Source organism: Monopterus albus, unplaced genomic scaffold (assembly GCF_001952655.1).
Source record: "Monopterus albus unplaced genomic scaffold, M_albus_1.0 scaffold3.1, whole genome shotgun sequence".
NCBI lineage: Eukaryota > Metazoa > Chordata > Actinopteri > Synbranchiformes > Synbranchidae > Monopterus > Monopterus albus.
Genome location: NW_018127883.1, coordinates 5,806,828 through 5,823,932, shown reverse-complemented (window position 1 = coordinate 5,823,932; position 17,105 = coordinate 5,806,828). Strand labels below are relative to the sequence as shown.

The window sequence follows — 17,105 nt, the reverse complement described above, 5'->3', positions numbered from 1 at the left end:
TGGTTTGAAATATGAAATTAAGGTTTATGAAGACAGAGTGCTATAGCTTTAGCAAAAAATCCAGTGTACAGACAAAGATGTAAACATGTGGACATTAAATACCATTTTGTAAGATCGATGTTGAATGATGGAGAAATCAGTCTGGAATATTGTCCCACTGAAAACATGTTTGCGGATATTTTAACAAAACCAGCAACAAAGTTTAAATTAATGAAGTTTAACATATTTATGTTTGGTGTATGAATTATGTGGTTAAGAAGAAGGGTAACAAATGTGAGAGCAAGTGGGGGTGTTGACATTTTAATGTATGATGTGCTCTCTTATTGTGTTTGTATTTATATTGTATATTGTATTGATTTGTATGTGATTTGAGAGATGTAGTGATCATGTGACCTAATTAGGATTTGAATGATTGCACCTGAGTGTTTTTAGTATTGGTTAATAAAAGGTAGTGCGTCAGCACAAATTGGTGTGAAACGCTAAAGAAAGACGACGTTGTTATCGTGTGATGTTTGGTATACTCTGCTAACAACCTCTCTAAAACAGTATCAGCAACAACTAAACATAATCACTTTCATGAAGGTAGAATTTAATGCACGAGTGTTGTATTAGACTATTAGTTTCAGTATATTAAATTATCAACAGTGTTTTACACAGCACAATATAAGCAAATCAAAGGCAACTAAAAACAGGGCAAAGCAGCACTGGAGAGAATCAGGAACAGCAGTAGAGACTAAACAACCAGGAAATCAGGATCAATCGAATTTTACTCTCATAATTAATCCCACAATGGGGGAGATCTAGTAATTCAATTTACAGTATAATTCCACCACATATATCATTTGGTGGGATGGAAAACTACAATATAATAAATGCCTATTAAAAAAACACTATCACGTACCTTACTTGATTAATCTAGGTCATTTCCCGTTAATGTTGTAAGTTACACTCTACAACAAATCATTTCTCGGTTCAGTTAGCGTTATATATCTATCCCATACTTTTGTATTATTAAAATTATAGTGAGCCAAATTACACATACACAGCAGAGCTTTAAAACTAGGATGCTGCTGTGATATTCTGCAGATTTCTTCAGGTCCCCTTTCAAGTGTTTTACTCCACCCACCTTGGCTGCGGTCTGCGGACTAGCCCGTCCTCTTTCCTGTTAGCCAGAATGCTAGGTAGCTAGCGTTAGGAGGCTAACATAAAAGCGCTGGTATACCACCGTTGAATATTTCTGTCCTTCCTTCCAAAGTACAAACTTCCACTCCAGCGTTGGTTAACTAAGGCACCGATATGACTGTCTTATCCAAACTTTCATATCATTTTAGGTCCGTATATTTACTGGTCAATTCACCAGATGCTATGCTAACCTTGCACCATACACACTTTTCAAGACAAGCTAGTCTGATGAGCTATATATATATGCTTCGGCTTCGTTACAGAGCAGGCGCAGAGTAGGTGGGAAATACGGCATGGGTGCCTTGCACAATGTGTGTTTCAGTTGTGTTCTTCATTGTCCGGTAAAAGCTTCCGACTGGTAAGGAAAATAGAAAAACACAGCTCCGTGCTGTTGGGACAGTCTGTAAGACATATCGAACGCACAATTTTGCTCCAAAAGTGGGGGTTGTAGTTCTTTGGCTTTTTTTACTCTCTGTATTGTGATAGCCGCCCAGTAAGATTACTTCAACAGTTTACCATAGATATTTTTCTCCTGAACCAGCCAATCATGAGCTGTGAAGGCAGTCCTCTTTTGAGTGCCACCCAATGGGCAAGCAGATTTTGGGGAGGCGGAGCCAATCATTCTCAGGAGGCGGGGAGAGGGTCACAGAAAGAGCTAGGCTAGATGAGGTGCTCAACAAGACAAACAGCAGATCTCTGCGAAAGGGACTTTTAGCTCTCCGCATCCAACATCAATTGGGATTCAACGGACGACGTTAAAATCTGTCAGTTTTCCCCACATAAATGTTCCTATGGATTACTGATTCACTTTCATCGAAAAACACAAGTGTTTCTCAGCTTGACAGCATAGGTAAGGCTGCTTTTGATCGCCAAAGCCATTGCTATTTTGAACATTTTACTAGCTTGCTTCCCTGCTTGCTACCAAGTCAACCTTGACGTTAGCTAACTTGTTAACTAAGGCGATGATGTGTTTATGGCGGGTTTAGGGAATGAATGAGTTAGACGACTGCACAGCAAAAGGCTGTCCGCTGTGAATACAGAAACAACTTGGTTATCTCGATAACAAAGTTATGCTGGAGCCAGCCAAATTAAGCTGATGAGCACAGTGAGAGGTTATGCTACTAGGGGGTTGAATAGTGTCAAGCCTGCTGGACAAGCACCGGAGTGTTGTGTTGCTGAGCGGAGGAATCCTCGGAGGGGTTGTCGTCGAGCAGCGCCTGTCATGGTGTTCCCTAATAGCCTTCAAAAGTGATATTATACGAAACCACTGGTGACCTGTATAAACTTGGCGTCGCTGCAGGATATGTTTTCTTGGCTACCGAGTAAGCGGTGTAGTTTAACAGGTACATTGCATTGTCAGGCTTTTCTTTTGTGTCGCCAGTATCGTTAGCTTCTCACGACTGACTTGTCCAGGGTAGCTACGACTAGATGGGCTACCTTGGTATCAAGGCGCTCACCCGCTGGATCAGTTGTGGCATTATAACCAGAAGCGAGCTGGGTTGTCTCCCTTCTGCTAGAAGAGGGCTAGTGTTATTGTCAGTGTTGTGTGTGCGTGACTAGTGTTTTTTGTGCACATTTCCGTAACTGGTAACATCAACCCCTGACAAACTGACTAGGCAGGAATAATTACTGAAGAGGTTTAGATGGGCTCGACGCTTTAGTTAACCACGGTTATCGGGGTTTAACACGGAGGAAAATACGGTCTAGACTCGGGTGGTGTGCTCCTTATTATTGGTCGTGGTCGTGGTCGGTCAGTCCCTTACTCGCAGCGGCTGGTCTAGCAAATTATTTGGGGCGGATGACATTGTATTCTCCGCGATCATTCACCGCGATTAAGAGCCACAGAAGAGAGCTGCGACCTTGTCCTCTGTTATTACAATAAAATGTTGTAGGTGTTAATGCGATGTTACTGTGTTACAAGTCTTCCTCGAGCTTGACCTTGTTGCGAACCGTTTCGTCGAGTTGTTTCTTTGTCAGAAGCGACGTTACTCCGTGAACAGTCAGCGAAATGCCAGACCAGTCGATAACCAAAACATTTTAGTGAAGAAAGAAAGTGACTTTGTATAGGGCTGCGGGACCGATTCTCACTTTGTTCAACTTAACGGGGTTATTGCGACACAGCTTGAACATGACATTTCTGTAAAGGTCTGCTTTAGTGGCTGGCTCGCCTGTCCACAAGCAGTGTTGTTATCTCTATTTTTGCTGTCGAGTGTACTCTCCGCAGAGAGCCGCGCACCGAGACAAGGGAGAGAAGCAAAAATCGAAAATGAACAATCTCGGGGCAGTTTCCCTGTAAAAAAGAGAGAGGGAGATTCGTCACCGAGAGAGAAATGGCTCTGAGAGGGGCAGGTGATTTTCGACCACCGTTACCGCAGTTTTCCAGTGTTTGTACGCTGGAGTGTTCTCCTTTTTAGCCGACTGTCAGCTACAGAAATGGCGTCATACTCTGCTGTAGTGTTGCTATAGTCGGTGCAGCGCAGACAGCGGGCACACCACGCCGCCGTAGCTACTCGAAGAACCGAGCGCCTTTTTACCATACATCACTTCATACTATACTGTACATTTTCCGCGCATTGCATTTGTGATGGACCGAGAGAGGAAGTCGTCTGTTTGTCCAGCGACTAGTTTGTGTTTGCTGGCCCTTCGTAGCCACAAGCCCAGCCTGACTGCTGACTGACTGGCTACAGCACACTGGGCATTACATAAACGGCTTTAAGGGCTCTGCGAATGAGAGTGAGCAGCCCGTCACGGTTTACTTTGCTACACGGATATTTTTCTGGAATGTGGCTCGAAAGCTCAAGCATTAGTTAGGCTTATTTATGCGAAGGCTCTTTAAACTTTTCTTAAATCAATTGCAACTTCAATTCGGAGTGGAACCCGCAGTCACTATAAGGATATTTCATGTGCAGACGATGTTTTTCCAAGCAGTGTAAAGTGTGTCTGCCCTGCCGCCCAGCTTCTTCATTGCATCCAGCAGTGTAGCAGAAGAAGTGATGTCATCTTAACATATTGTCTTGTTGTAGCAGACCGAAGTTGGCACTATAATGTCTAACAGCTCCCCCGACCTCTGTTTTTACCCTTAGATTCGGTACACTGGTCACCTAGAGGACTCATAGAGAGATGAAGGTATGTCCATTCATTTTTCTTTGCATGTGTTTTAATGGCACGGTACACAGGGTTGCTGGATTACTACTTCTGCGTAGTAGAAGTAGTAATCTTGTGTTAGCCAGGCAAACATAATTTGTCAATGTTTTAAATGCAGGGTTTCATCTGTTTGTTCTCATGAATAAGGCTGGTGTGAACTTTTACTAAATGTCAAATTTTGTCCTGTTCAAACATAGCAAGGCAAGTGTCTTGGACATAGGTCAAGGTAATAAATTAATTTGATAAACATGGCTGTGAGTTTCTATTGGCTTCAGCTGTACTTCACAATGCAATTTGGGAGCTCATATTGTTGCTATTTTGGTGCGGTGTTATCGAGTTATACACAGAGATAAGAGCTGGATGGGTTTTGATATGTATGAATTTCATTTTAAAAACAGTTTTTTTTAGACTATAATCAATCTAAGTTTACATAATAAAAGAATAAATCAAGCTGTAAAATTCCAAAAGTCTTTGAAAGCTCTGGCATTGCTTTCTCCAGTCCCATTCAAGTTGGAAAAAGTCACAACTGTTATTGTTTGGGAAATAGGCTGTGAAGAAAGGTTTTTAATATTTTCCTATAGTTTTAATGAATCACAGTTGTCTGTTGTTATGCCTGCAGGCTGTTGTGCCTTGTCATTTGTTGCAATGTGAGCCATATGTACAGTCAAAACATGGGTGGTTTGACTTCTACATTAATTTGGGTGACAGACGGAAACTGAGACAAGAGAGTCTGTATTTTTAATTACTAGTTTTAGTTTATTGGCACATGCAGTGTAAGATGGGTGCATGAGAATACAAGCTGCCCTGGTAATGATTTGTAGCCTCTTGCTTTGCCTCTAATGGTGTTATGCTTATTGTGGTTAACTAACTATACAACTGCCCAATAAGTAGCAGTCTACTTTTTTATTCAATTAAATGATGCACCCCAAAAATGTGCTAACAACCAGGTAAGAGTTGAGGACACCATTTTGATCTGGTTCAAACTTTATTCCTTCTCTAGTTCAGAACCATTTTTGTTGGCTGCATTCATGCTTGTCATAGTAATAATACTACTGCAGGATGATTTGTGATTGTACAATGAATTCTAATTAATATTATAGGAAGGCAATGGAATTCTCATTGCCATGGCTAGAAATGCATTTCAGGGGACAGAGCATCTAGGCACAGATGATACAGAAACACATGGGACCAACAAATACTACCTTGTTCAAACCTTAGGCTAGCTTTGCTGCCTAATGTCCTACATGTGTCTACTTGAATAAAGCATATTATGTGAAAATTCATTAAACAGTTGCTGTTAGTGCCATGACCATTTTGAAGTTGTTATTCTCCCCAGCTGGAGAGCAGTAGGCATATTGTACTTGTACTTTCTTATCCACATAACTGCTGACAGGAGTGATGTTTTCCCATTGACATTTCTGTTTTAATGTTGTAGCTTTTCTTGTTTTCATACAACTGGCTCTGTTGATGCTTGAGAAGTGCTCACATATTTCACTGCGCTGTATAGAAGCATCTGCTCAGTGTCTAAACTGTAAATTGCTCTGTAACTAGAACAACTTTTCATTATGTTCACTTAGCATTTCATGTCACTTTGGCTTATGGTCCACAGCCTTTCTTCATTAACTGCACACACTGCTTTGACACAGTGTGCTGCATAGAACTCCTTAAGCGTTAGACATCCTTAAAGTGGACTGTCGTGTTGGGCAATAGTTTGAACTTTTTAAGCTAATTCATCTTTTAAGTTAAAATGAAAATATATGCCTGTGCTTAAACTGTAATAATCAAAGTCCAAATGTAATCTGGCTTTTGTACTTTGTCTATGACCTTGGTAACCTACACAAGATTTAATGAAAGCATCTCAAGTATTAATGCCAGCAGTCCAAGCCCATACTAAAATATTTTACCATTTCAGAGTGAAGTACAGTCTGGTGGTGTCCACTTCATCCATTCATTCATAACATAATGGTTTAGTTTACATGCATGCAAGTATATGATAAGACAATGGCACTTCTAATAAATGCCCAAAATATAACTTCCCATTACAACAACTCACAATATACAGACGGGTGCCGAATTAAAGGAAGAAAAAAAAAACAGAATAAATGAGTGGTCTCTTCCAGGATGACAGTGTCCCCGTCCATAGTACACGAGGGGTCACTGAATGTTTTGATGAATATGAAAATAATATGAATATGCTGTAACCTTCACAGTCACCAGATCTCAGCCCAGATGAACACTTATGGGAGATTTTGGACCAACGTGTTAAACAGCATCTCCACTACCATTATCAAAACACAAACTGAGGGAATATCTTTTTGAAGAATGGTGTTCATCCCTCCAGTAGGGTCCAGAGACTTGGAGAGTCAATGCCAAGGAGAACTGAAGCTGTTCTCATGGCACATGGTGGCTCAGCACCTTATGGAGACACTTAATGCTGATTTGTCCTTTCATTTGTCACCCATCTGTATTTGTCCTGTTTGTCTGACAGCTTTATGGAAGTGCATTGTTATTAAATAGAAAAAAACTGAGAGGTTTTGATTGACGCCGGTCTGTAGAAAAATTGCCATGCTGCAGTAATGAAAAATATTTAGTCAAGTCAGACTTTCTTTCAGAGTAACAGTATGTGAGGCTGTGGTAATATGGTGCATACTTGCAGTGTCCCTGCCTGGGAGCCACATGCTTTGTTAAAATACAATTTGTAGCACTTAAGATGAATGGTGTCTGTTTGGTATTATCAACTGTTGGTATGTGACTAAGGTTACACGTAGAAATGTAAAATAAATGCTTTAAGTTAGGAGAAACCTTTTCTATTGTGTATATCTGTTGTTTGAATTAAAGGTATTTCACTGATGTTGAAGCCATCAAAAGTAACACACAAGTGTTTGGATGTTAATAAAAAGTAATGAGGGCAAACTGTAAGTGAGTGTGACCACTCATTCAGACGGTGTAAACACCCATATACCACATGTTTGGTAAATGGTCAGGGTACAAGGTTTTTATAAACCCAGAGGCATCAGTGATTGATGATAACATATCTAAAAGTTTTCCTCTACCTAATTAAAGATGTTAAAATTCTATAACTGAAAAGTATTGTGCTTGGTCTGAGTTGCTGGTGCAGGAGGAGTGGATTTGTGTGTAAACAAAAGGTGTTAAGATTATGTTTTTCTGGTTTAAAGCTGCCATGACATTGTCAAGGCAACTTCTGCTGAAGCACTGGTCACTGGAATTGTGGTGACTCTGGTTTGGACAAAGAGGTGATTCACAACAAGATTATTGTATGTGTGAGCTAGGCTGCGAGGGAGCTTAATTCTTTCCTGCACGCCTCTTACATGTTCCTTTTGTTTGGTTTACAAGCCTATTCATTGTAGTTCAGTATAATGGGTCAAAAACTATTGTTTATAATGTTTCAGTAATGCTGCTTAGTGTCTGCATGGTCTGTTTCAAAATGTGCAGATCTATATGCTTGTAAAGACATCTATACAAAAATGCACACAGTGAAAGTAATTGATTTGTTACACAGGAATCTAGTACACTTGATTTGACTTAGACATTTAACTGTTATGTCATCCTGTTTCAACTGCCCTAACCTGGTAGGACTGAATAAACACCAGTATATGTACCTAATAACATCTAGCTTTTTTATGGACCTTCAAACATGCCAACATGCAATAGTAACACATCCTAACAACAGTATGTGTAATTTTAGCTTTAAGAGGTGCACAGTCTAGATTAAATTCTAGGCAGTGACAATGGTAGTGACCTGAAAAAAGAATTTCTCTAAAACTAAACTGCAGAGAGCGATGTTTGCCCTGCACCTAACAGCTTTTCAAGTAAGTTTGTGTCACAGACAAATTTCCAATAAACACGGTACACAACCAATAGATGAGCTCTCTCAGCACAAAACAGAAAGCAGCATAGCGGGCACAGAAACAGCAGAAGATGCATAATACATCTAACATTATGGGTAAATATTATGGTGACTCTGTGCCTCGGAATGCACGGTTCTATTGGACCATTACAAAGGGGGAGAAACTGGTGGAACTGTGAAGTGAACAAGAGTGTGTATTTGACGTGTCATCCAGCTTGTACCGCGACAGAGTGAAATTAGAGAAAAGCTGGACAGACCTTGCTGTCCCCTTTCCGTCAAACAGGGTCATGTCCACATTCTGCAGCATCTTCTCTTTTATTTTTTGGCAGTTTTTTTCCAAGCAAAACACTGTGCACACAAGTGCAGCTGTAGCTAAATGCAGGAGCATATGGGAAGTGGTCTCCAGAGAAATCAAGTTGCAGTCTTGCAAATAGTGACCCTGCAAGATCCCCCGTCTAAGTTATGCTGATTGGAAGAAGTGTTAAGATGTTTTGCTTACATAAAAGTAGCAATACTACTGTGTAAAAACACTGTTATAAGTAAAGGTCCTGCATTCAGAATATTACTGAAGTTAAATTATTAGAAAAATGTACTTATGCCATCCAAAGTAAAGTGCTCATTATGCAGTGTTTGTATTTTAATCAGTGAAAATGTCATTGTATAAAGTCACTGTCCATTTTGTATGTAAAATCTTGCAGCGCCTGCGCACGTGTAGACCGTCCACACAGGTGTTTTCACTGGTGATGCCTAATTAGACCTCTTGTCAGGTCAGTGTGCAAACTATGCTTGGCATCTCCCTGGCATAGCTCCACCCAAGCTACACCTGAGCAGAGGCCTCATCAGCTGGAGTAACTGATAACACGAGGCGACAGTGGTGCAGCGGGTAGAGCAGTTGTCTCCAAACCACAAGGTTGAAGGTTCGAATCTCGGTGCCTGCAGTCCACGTGTCGAAGTGTCCTTGGGCAAGGCAGTGGAACCCCGCCCCTGATGGTTAGAGCCACTTAATTTGCAAGAGTAACTAGCGGCAACAGCTCTCAAATGTGTTTGCACTGAAAAGATCTATATAACCCTTTGAAATTGAGTAAAAATATTGGTTGGCATTATCAATAGCATTTATAAATGATTTGTTGCAAACCTGCTAAGTTGTCCCTCACCAAAAAGGGTACAGGTCTGATTTGGAGAACCTGGAAATAACAATTTGAGCAATCATTGGTAGTAAAGAGATATGATAACAGTCTATGACAGTGGATAAAATGGAGCCAAATAAATGACTCATCCACAAACGTAGCTCCACTCATAACGGCATTGTTACTATTGATTGACTGCACAGGTTAGAGTTGGCTTTGACTAAGGGGAACCTTGACAGTTGTGTCTGTAAAATGTCTGAATATCTTCAATATAACAGTCAAATTGTCTTTAATGGAGGTGAATGAGGCAGAAGGAATAAACAACGAGTGCCTGGGTGCTTCTATGGGGCAGCCGACAGAAACAGCCTGTGGTTTGTTAAGAAAATTACCAGACTTCCTTGTGCTGTCCCTGAAGACTGATGTAAAGGGAGGCTGTACACACCACAGTGAACTCCAACACACAGTTTACATGTAGCAAGCCACAGCTGTCATGTTTTTTGTTTGTTTGTTTCTGCATCTTTTAACATTTTCATAGCTGCCAGGAAGCATCTATACTGAGCTGTAGAATGAAAATGCTCTAGTCTCTCCCGCTGTTCAAGAAATGCTCTATAAGCAGTAGCTTATTTTCAACTAGCGCTATGTGGAATTGGCTGTCAAATTTTTCATGCCCTGAGAGTCTTTATTGAGCAGAAACCGATCTCATTTTACTGTTTCCAGTGGCACCCCCAGTATATTTTGTTTTGGTAAAGCTGGAATTGCTTCTAAAGCTCTGACTTAATGTAGCAGTATTGTCTGTTTTGTGCCCTGACTAGAAAGGCTTATATACTACTGAACAGGCTTTGGATCACCAGTAATCACTGAGGTGGTGGTATGTTGCTTAAATTGTCTGTGTGATTCAACAGCCTGGACAGAAGTACCTCACAACCAACAAATCACCTCTGGCATTTGTTTTAGATGGGTGTTTTGTGGAGGGAAAAAGCTTTTATGACATGAATAAAATTAAGTGTTATCTAATATGATAATCTGTGCACATCTGACTGTTCATCCAAATAATTACCTTTTATCTGAAAGGTGTATGTATTTAAGATATGTCAAGCTACAGTTTTTTGAACCAGTAATGTTTCTTTCTTCCCGTGCGGATCGCGGGTGCATTTTGGCACCTTATGCCAGGTCACATTTGTATGTGTTTAATCAAGCATGTGTGCCTAGAGAGTATTTTCCACATCAGCGGCACTAGGTGAATGGCCAGAAAGATGGTCTTGATTATAGTGCTGTTATTACCATTATGTAGACTTTTGCACGCAAGCTGAGGTGGTGCTTTTAGGCTTATGATAAATACTGCCCTGTATATTTTAATGTCAGAATCTTAGGTGTGACCAGCTCTTGTGCTTATATTTTGAGCTGGTGAGAGGATGTTACACATCCCAAAGGCAACGGAAGTCCACGTCTCTGAGCTTGGTCATCCTGATTGGTTGATCTGTGCATGGAAGCATTCATGTTAGTTGTTCAGCATTGGCAGGAACTATGAAATAAAAAGAAGTCAGTGGGTTTTTTTGTTTTCAGACAGCTGTAGGCTACATTGCAATTCAATCCAAGGTATGGAATTTTCTTTCATAGATGTAGCTGAATGCAGGAGGCAGGCCATTATTAGAGGAAACAACAGAGTGGCCTCTATTTGTGTTGGCATGTGTGCATAACAGATGTAGATTTAAATGTTATCAAGCCTTCCTTTTAAGTTGGGGAGGTTTGGCAGCCACAGCTCTAAGATAACCCAAGCTTTCCTCTCTGAGTCACTAACATGAGTCTTCTTTTATGTCGAAGAAGGGAACAGGCTCAGAGCAGGGGGGAGCAAAGGGAGACAAGTATTAGTATGAAAGAGGAGCCGGAACAATGGCGTACACAGTAGCAGTCCAGCTTTGTTGAAGCCATGGCTGACAAGACAGTTGGATATTCAGTGGAAATAGCTGCTGTGTCATGTAACCCTGGGGTTGACGAAGGCAGCTGGTGCTGAGGCCAGACTGCACTGAAGACTAAGCAGGTGATTATCTGAGAGGCTGAAGTGCACTGGACTCTGCCCCTGAATCCCATCTGTAGAATCCCAGAAACACTGGACAGGAGGAACCCTGTCCTGGTTTGACTGGAACACGCTCATGGTTGCAAGTTGTCAGTCTGTGCTTCTGTCTTTTTTTTTTTTTTTTGCAACCAGTTTGTGTGAATTTTTTGATAGCATTTGCTTTAGTATAACATTTTTTTTTAGTGATGCATAAAGTTACATCTTAGAATTATTTATCTTTTTATTGCCGTCTTGAATCCACACCTTAACGTTTTATAATAGTATAGTGTACAGAGAACCTCATCAGTCAGAGCTACAGTGGTGTGAAAAAGTGTTTGCCCCTTACTGATTTCTTATCTTTTTGCATGTTTGTCACACTGTAATGTTTCAGATCGTCAAACAAATTTATATATTAGTCAAAGATAACACAAGTAAACACATCATGCAGTTTTTAAATGAAGGTTTTTATTATTAAGGGAAAACAAAATCCAAAACTACAAAGCCCTGTGTGAACAAGTGTTTGCCCCCCTGTCAAAACACTGGTTTATCGCACCTGAGTTCAATTTCTATAGCCACACCCAGGCCTGATTACTGCCACACCTGTTCGCAATCAAGAAATCACTTAAATAGGACCTGCCTGACAAAGTGAAGTAGACCAAAAGATCATCAAAAGCTAGACATCATGCCGAGATCCAAAGAAATTCAAAAACAAATGAGAAAGAGAATAATGAAGCTCTATCAGTCCGGAAAAGGTTATAAAGCCATTTCTAAAGCTTTGGGACTGCAGCAAACCACAGTGAGAGCCATTATCCACAAATGGCGAAAACATGGAACAGTGGAGAACCTTCCCAGGAGTGGCCGGCCGACCAAAATTACCCCAAGAGCGCAGCGACAACTCATCCAAGAGGTCACAAAAGACCCCACAACAACATCCAAAGAACTGCAGGCCTCACTTGCCTCAGTTAAGGTGAGTGTTCATGACTCCACCATAAGAAAGAGACTGGGCAAAAATGGTTTGCATGGCAGAGTTCCAAGACGAAAACCACTGCTGAGCAAAAAGAACATAAAGGCTCGTCTCAGTTTTGCCAGAAAACATCTTGATGATCCCCAAGACTTTTGGAATAATACTCTGTGGACAGACGAGACAAAAGTTGAACTTTTTGGAAGGTGTGTGTCCCATTATGTGTGGCGTAAAAGTAACACCGCATTTCAGAAAAAGAACATCATACCAACAGTAAAATATGGTGGTGGTAGTGTGATGGTCTGGGGCTGTTTTGCTGCTTCAGGCCCTGGAAGACTTGCTGTGATAAATGGAACCATGAATTCTGCTGTGTACCAAAATATCCTGAAGGAGAATGTCCGGCCATCCGTTTGTGACCTCAAGCTGAAGCGAACTTGGGTTCTGCAGCAGGACAATGATCCAAAGCACACCAGCAAGTCCACTTCTGAATGGCTGAAGAAAAACAAAATGAAGACTTTGGAGTGGCCTAGTCAAAGTCCTGAGAGAAATTGAACTCAGGTGCGATAAACCAGTGTTTTGACAGGGGGGCAAACACTTGTTCACACAGGGATCTATAGTTTTGGATTTTGTTTTCCCTTAATAATAAAAACCTTCATTTAAAAACTGCATGATGTGTTTACTTGTGTTATCTTTGACTAATATATAAATTTGTTTGACGATCTGAAACATTACAGTGTGACAAACATGCAAAAAGATAAGAAATCAGTAAGGGGGCAAACACTTTTTCACACCACTGTATGTGTAAAGTTTTCACAGTACAAAATTACAAAAAAGATGCACTGCTTTAAATACCCCCTCTACTCAAATGTGTTTATCTTTTTTTATACCCCATAAATACCTGCCCTCCATTATACTGACTGATGTGGGTGCATAGATTTCACATTCCTCTGCAGAAGAGGGTGGATGTCTGTTTGCACCCCTGAAATCTGATTTTCCAACATAGGATGACACAAGATCTGACAACCAGTTTGATTCGCCATGCAAATATCTGCAGGAGTGCAGTGAGAAACCTGTAACCTCTGGTCTAAGAACAGCCAGAACCAAATTTTCAGCAACCAGGAGTGGGAGCAAATGTTCTATATGCTGACAGCAAATATGTCAAAAGTACACAATTTTTGGATATAAATCGGACCCTGCAGCTTCTTTCCAATAGTTTATTATTTGTCATTTATATGAGACACATACCATTGTTGGAATATTATGTTGGGCTCTCTGAGTGCAGTTAGCCTGCTGCTAATCTCCATGTTATCTGGTACTAGATTACATTTTGGATCAACTGAGAAAATGAACAGATACCATCAAACTCTCAGCCAAACTATGAATACAGTTGCACATTTAGCTTAGACTTCTTTTATACAATTCATGCTGCGTAATAACAGTGTAAAACCACTGTGCCTATGTTAGCCACCATCTTACAAGCTAACAGCTAGTGTTGTACAAAAACAGGCTAGCCACACTTATTTTGGTGAACAGCAGGCTCCTGATTAGAGTGTAGGTATGTATGTGGCTAAAACATATACAGGTGAATCTCCCAAGTCTTCTCTCTTGGCATTGAATCGTCAAACACGGTGACATCACTGATCTACCTCTGCGAAGCTAATCTGCTGGGCAGTGTGTAATGCTTGAGCTCATTGTCATATATTTGAATATTCATAAGTCTTGAAATTAACAATGAAGGGCAAAGACCAGATGTTTTCGGGCCCTTTCAGGGGTTTATTGAACTTTTTTTGTGGAAACACTCTTAGACTATTTATATAAGTTCTCATAGAAGAGTATTTTTATGTACCTTAACATATCTCTGCAGGGGATCTTTAAAGTTAACAGACCATCCTGACAGTTGTTTTCTACAAAGCTGGACTGGATTACAGTTGGCAAACAACCACTAGTATTTTTAGTACCCAGTTCTGTATGTACTTAAACTTCTTAATATCAATCGCAGCACCCTGTTTGCATGCCAGCCAAAGTCTGGATGATGTGCATCATAATTTGGCAGAGATTTAATGTAGTAATATTCTGCCTGTTCACTTCTGTCGATGTGTCATAACTAAGCATTGTCAGTTTATTTTGGTTTTGCGGTTTGAGTGTGTGGCCTAAAATTGCTACATGCTTAGTTGTCTTACAGATGAGATCATGTAGAGCTTGACCTCGCATAAATTAATGAGGGATATGAAATCCTTATTAGCATTTGGATAACTGCACAGTAGAGCTTTAATCATATTGCTGTTTCACCTGTTACACCAATTTAGCATTTTGCTCATGCATGTGTGGTGAAATTCACTTCATTATTTCAAGATCAGTGATGACGCATATTAGGGAACTCCTGATCATGTTTATCTGACCCCCGACTCTGAATCTGAGTCATTTAATATTGAATGTCTGCCAAGTTCAAATACAAATTGTATTACCATTTATTTACTTAATATTTTATTTGTATTGTTTGGTATTCATTGTGGACAGCAAAGTAAGAATTTCATTGTACAGGGAAATGTGTCCTTATTTGACAATAAACGCTTTGACTTTAATCATATTTTCCTGATCAATACAGCTGCACGACAAGTTTTAATGCAGACCTACATAAATAAATCAAATATACTTAATGTCCTTAATGTTACGGTATGTGTAGTATCCATGGACCGAGGAGCAGTTGAGTGAAATAGTTGTAGCAGGAAGGTGTGAGCAGAATTTGGACAGCAACTATCCTGAACTTGAAGAGAATTCACAAGTTCAAATTTAATATCAAATCAATGCTAGTACTAAAGAGGCATGGTGCACCTGCAAATGCTCCTGAAACTGAGGCAAAGCTGGTTTTCCCCCTCCAAAGCTGCTATGTTCACTTCTCCATCAATATGGAACTCCGCTATAAAACAGTCGGCAGATGTTTTTCTTTTCATGCCACTCTGGGGTTTGCTTACGTGCACTATGTTAAGGACAGGTTTAAGGCAGCAGGTCATTTTTTTTACAGCTGGTGTACCCACTGGGTTACAATAAATAAAGGATCTGACTTCAAGGATCAAGTGGACAAAATCAGCTACAGGGATGGATTGGTTTGGGTAAAAAAAAAGTTGGATACTTTATTGATCCTGAGGGAAATTCAGGTTAAAAGAGTTCTTAAAGTTCGGTCATGGTAAACATGTGTGCCTACTGTTGCTGGTGTCACTGATAAATTTTTCCTCAAATTTAAACTCTGGTGTAGTTTTTAGTTGGGATGGCAAACCTATTATCCACCACATGAGAACAGTGAACAGCTGTTATTAATTTGGACACGGCCCCTACAATTTGATTTGTATCTCTTAAAGTGTAGTTAAAAGACAACTTAAAATAAAAAGGAAAAGAACTGGAGAGCTGATATGTCTTAATGAGTATTAAATAACCAAGCTCTAGTATGAAATCTAATATGCATTACTTGTTTGAAGAGATGTCAGATGAACACCTTTTTGTTTATTCCACTGGACATTAGTACACTTTATTAATTCATTCATTCAGAAAGAAGTTTTCTTTTCTTGCTTCGAGTAACACTTAAAAACCTGCTGTGAGATACTGTATGTACATATGACATACTGCAGTTGGTCCTGATGTGTCCTGTCAAGCAGGAATTATGGTCCACTCTGGCTCTAGAAAGATGTCTAAACATACCACTGTTAGGTTAGACATGTTCTCAAGGCTTAGCGAAATATCTGCAGTAAATTCATCTCCACACTACATAAACCACAATCATCAACTGCCCTCATCCACACACGCTGTCTGTTTTCTCTGTGTATGCTACGCTCTGCAAATCTGTTCATGAGGGGGATAAAAGGGTTTGATAAACATCCATTGGTGACACAAGATGGTGCTATGTGTTTCGGATAACTTCGTCTTTGTAGTCATCAAAGCAGTAGTGAAGTGGCCTTTTTGTTTGCTCCCTCAGAAGCTTGTTTTCCAATACCCACAGCAGATGGTATGTGTTTTCCATGGATGAATCACTGAGCCCGGTGGGTTTTGCGTAGCTGGCATAGACTATGTAAAGCCTGTGTGTGTGTGTGTCCTCCTGCTTTAGCTGTGAGAATGCACCTGTGTCAGTAAGCTATATATACCAAAAAGGCCTTAAACTCACTTGTGTGTGTGTTTTTTTATTTATTTATTTATTTATTTTTTTATTTCCTCAGACTTTGGAGGAGCCCCCCTACTTGACAGTGGGGACGGATGTGAGCGCCAAGTATCGAGGGGCTTTCTGTGAGGCCAAGATTAAGACTGCCAAGAGACTAGTTAAGGCCAAGGTAAGTCATATTTTAAAGTGCTCATGTTTCAAAATGAACATTTTATTGTCTGTGTTCGTGTGTGTGTGTGAAGTGGAATGCGGAATGCAGCATTTTTTAAGGCTCTCTGGGTTTGAGCACACAGCTCAGTCATTGACACCGTTAGATTGAAGGTGACCACATTTAACATTGTCCTAAACATTCCTTCAGAGACTGGGTTATTGATTAGATATATAGGATTGCATTGCTTCTGAGTGTGCATTTTAGTGGTCTACTTGTTTCTGATGATGCCAGAAGTCTTGTTGTGTTGTTCACATGCTGGAGCTCTACCACCTGGATAAGGTTGTTCATATAGTTGAAATACTGATCAGTCACCCAGCTGTGAACAGTGTGAGGCCTGGCCTAGCCCACCAGTTACCTATTACATCCTCAGGCATCCTTCTTGCTCATAGTGTCCACTCTTTCTAGCAGGAAT

At 40.4% G+C, this 17,105-nt stretch overlaps 2 protein-coding genes across 5 annotated transcripts in view; one reads left to right on the top strand and one right to left on the bottom strand.

Moving 5' to 3' along the window:
* The window catches only part of ggps1 (geranylgeranyl diphosphate synthase 1), a 21,107-nt gene extending 19,475 nt beyond the window's left edge, over positions 1-1,632 (bottom strand). The window contains exon 1 of one of the 2 annotated variants that reach the window (XM_020603327.1): positions 1,127-1,632. The gene's annotated coding sequence lies outside the window, so the exon portion shown is untranslated. Of the gene's footprint in view, positions 1-901; positions 1,069-1,126 lie in introns of those variants that run through there. The other variant, XM_020603336.1, reaches the window with a different exon arrangement.
* An 85-nt stretch (positions 1,633-1,717) lies between these two features.
* The window catches only part of arid4b (AT-rich interaction domain 4B), a 45,421-nt gene continuing 30,033 nt past the window's right edge, over positions 1,718-17,105 (top strand). For 2 of the 3 annotated variants that reach the window (XM_020603314.1, XM_020603298.1), the window contains exons 1-3: positions 1,718-2,032; positions 4,266-4,308; positions 16,541-16,651. In XM_020603314.1, the coding sequence (XP_020458970.1) occupies positions 4,303-4,308; positions 16,541-16,651 (117 nt within the window). In that variant the 5' untranslated portion in view covers positions 1,718-2,032; positions 4,266-4,302. Of the gene's footprint in view, positions 2,033-2,154; positions 3,532-4,265; positions 4,309-16,540; positions 16,652-17,105 lie in introns of those variants that run through there. The other variant, XM_020603306.1, reaches the window with a different exon arrangement.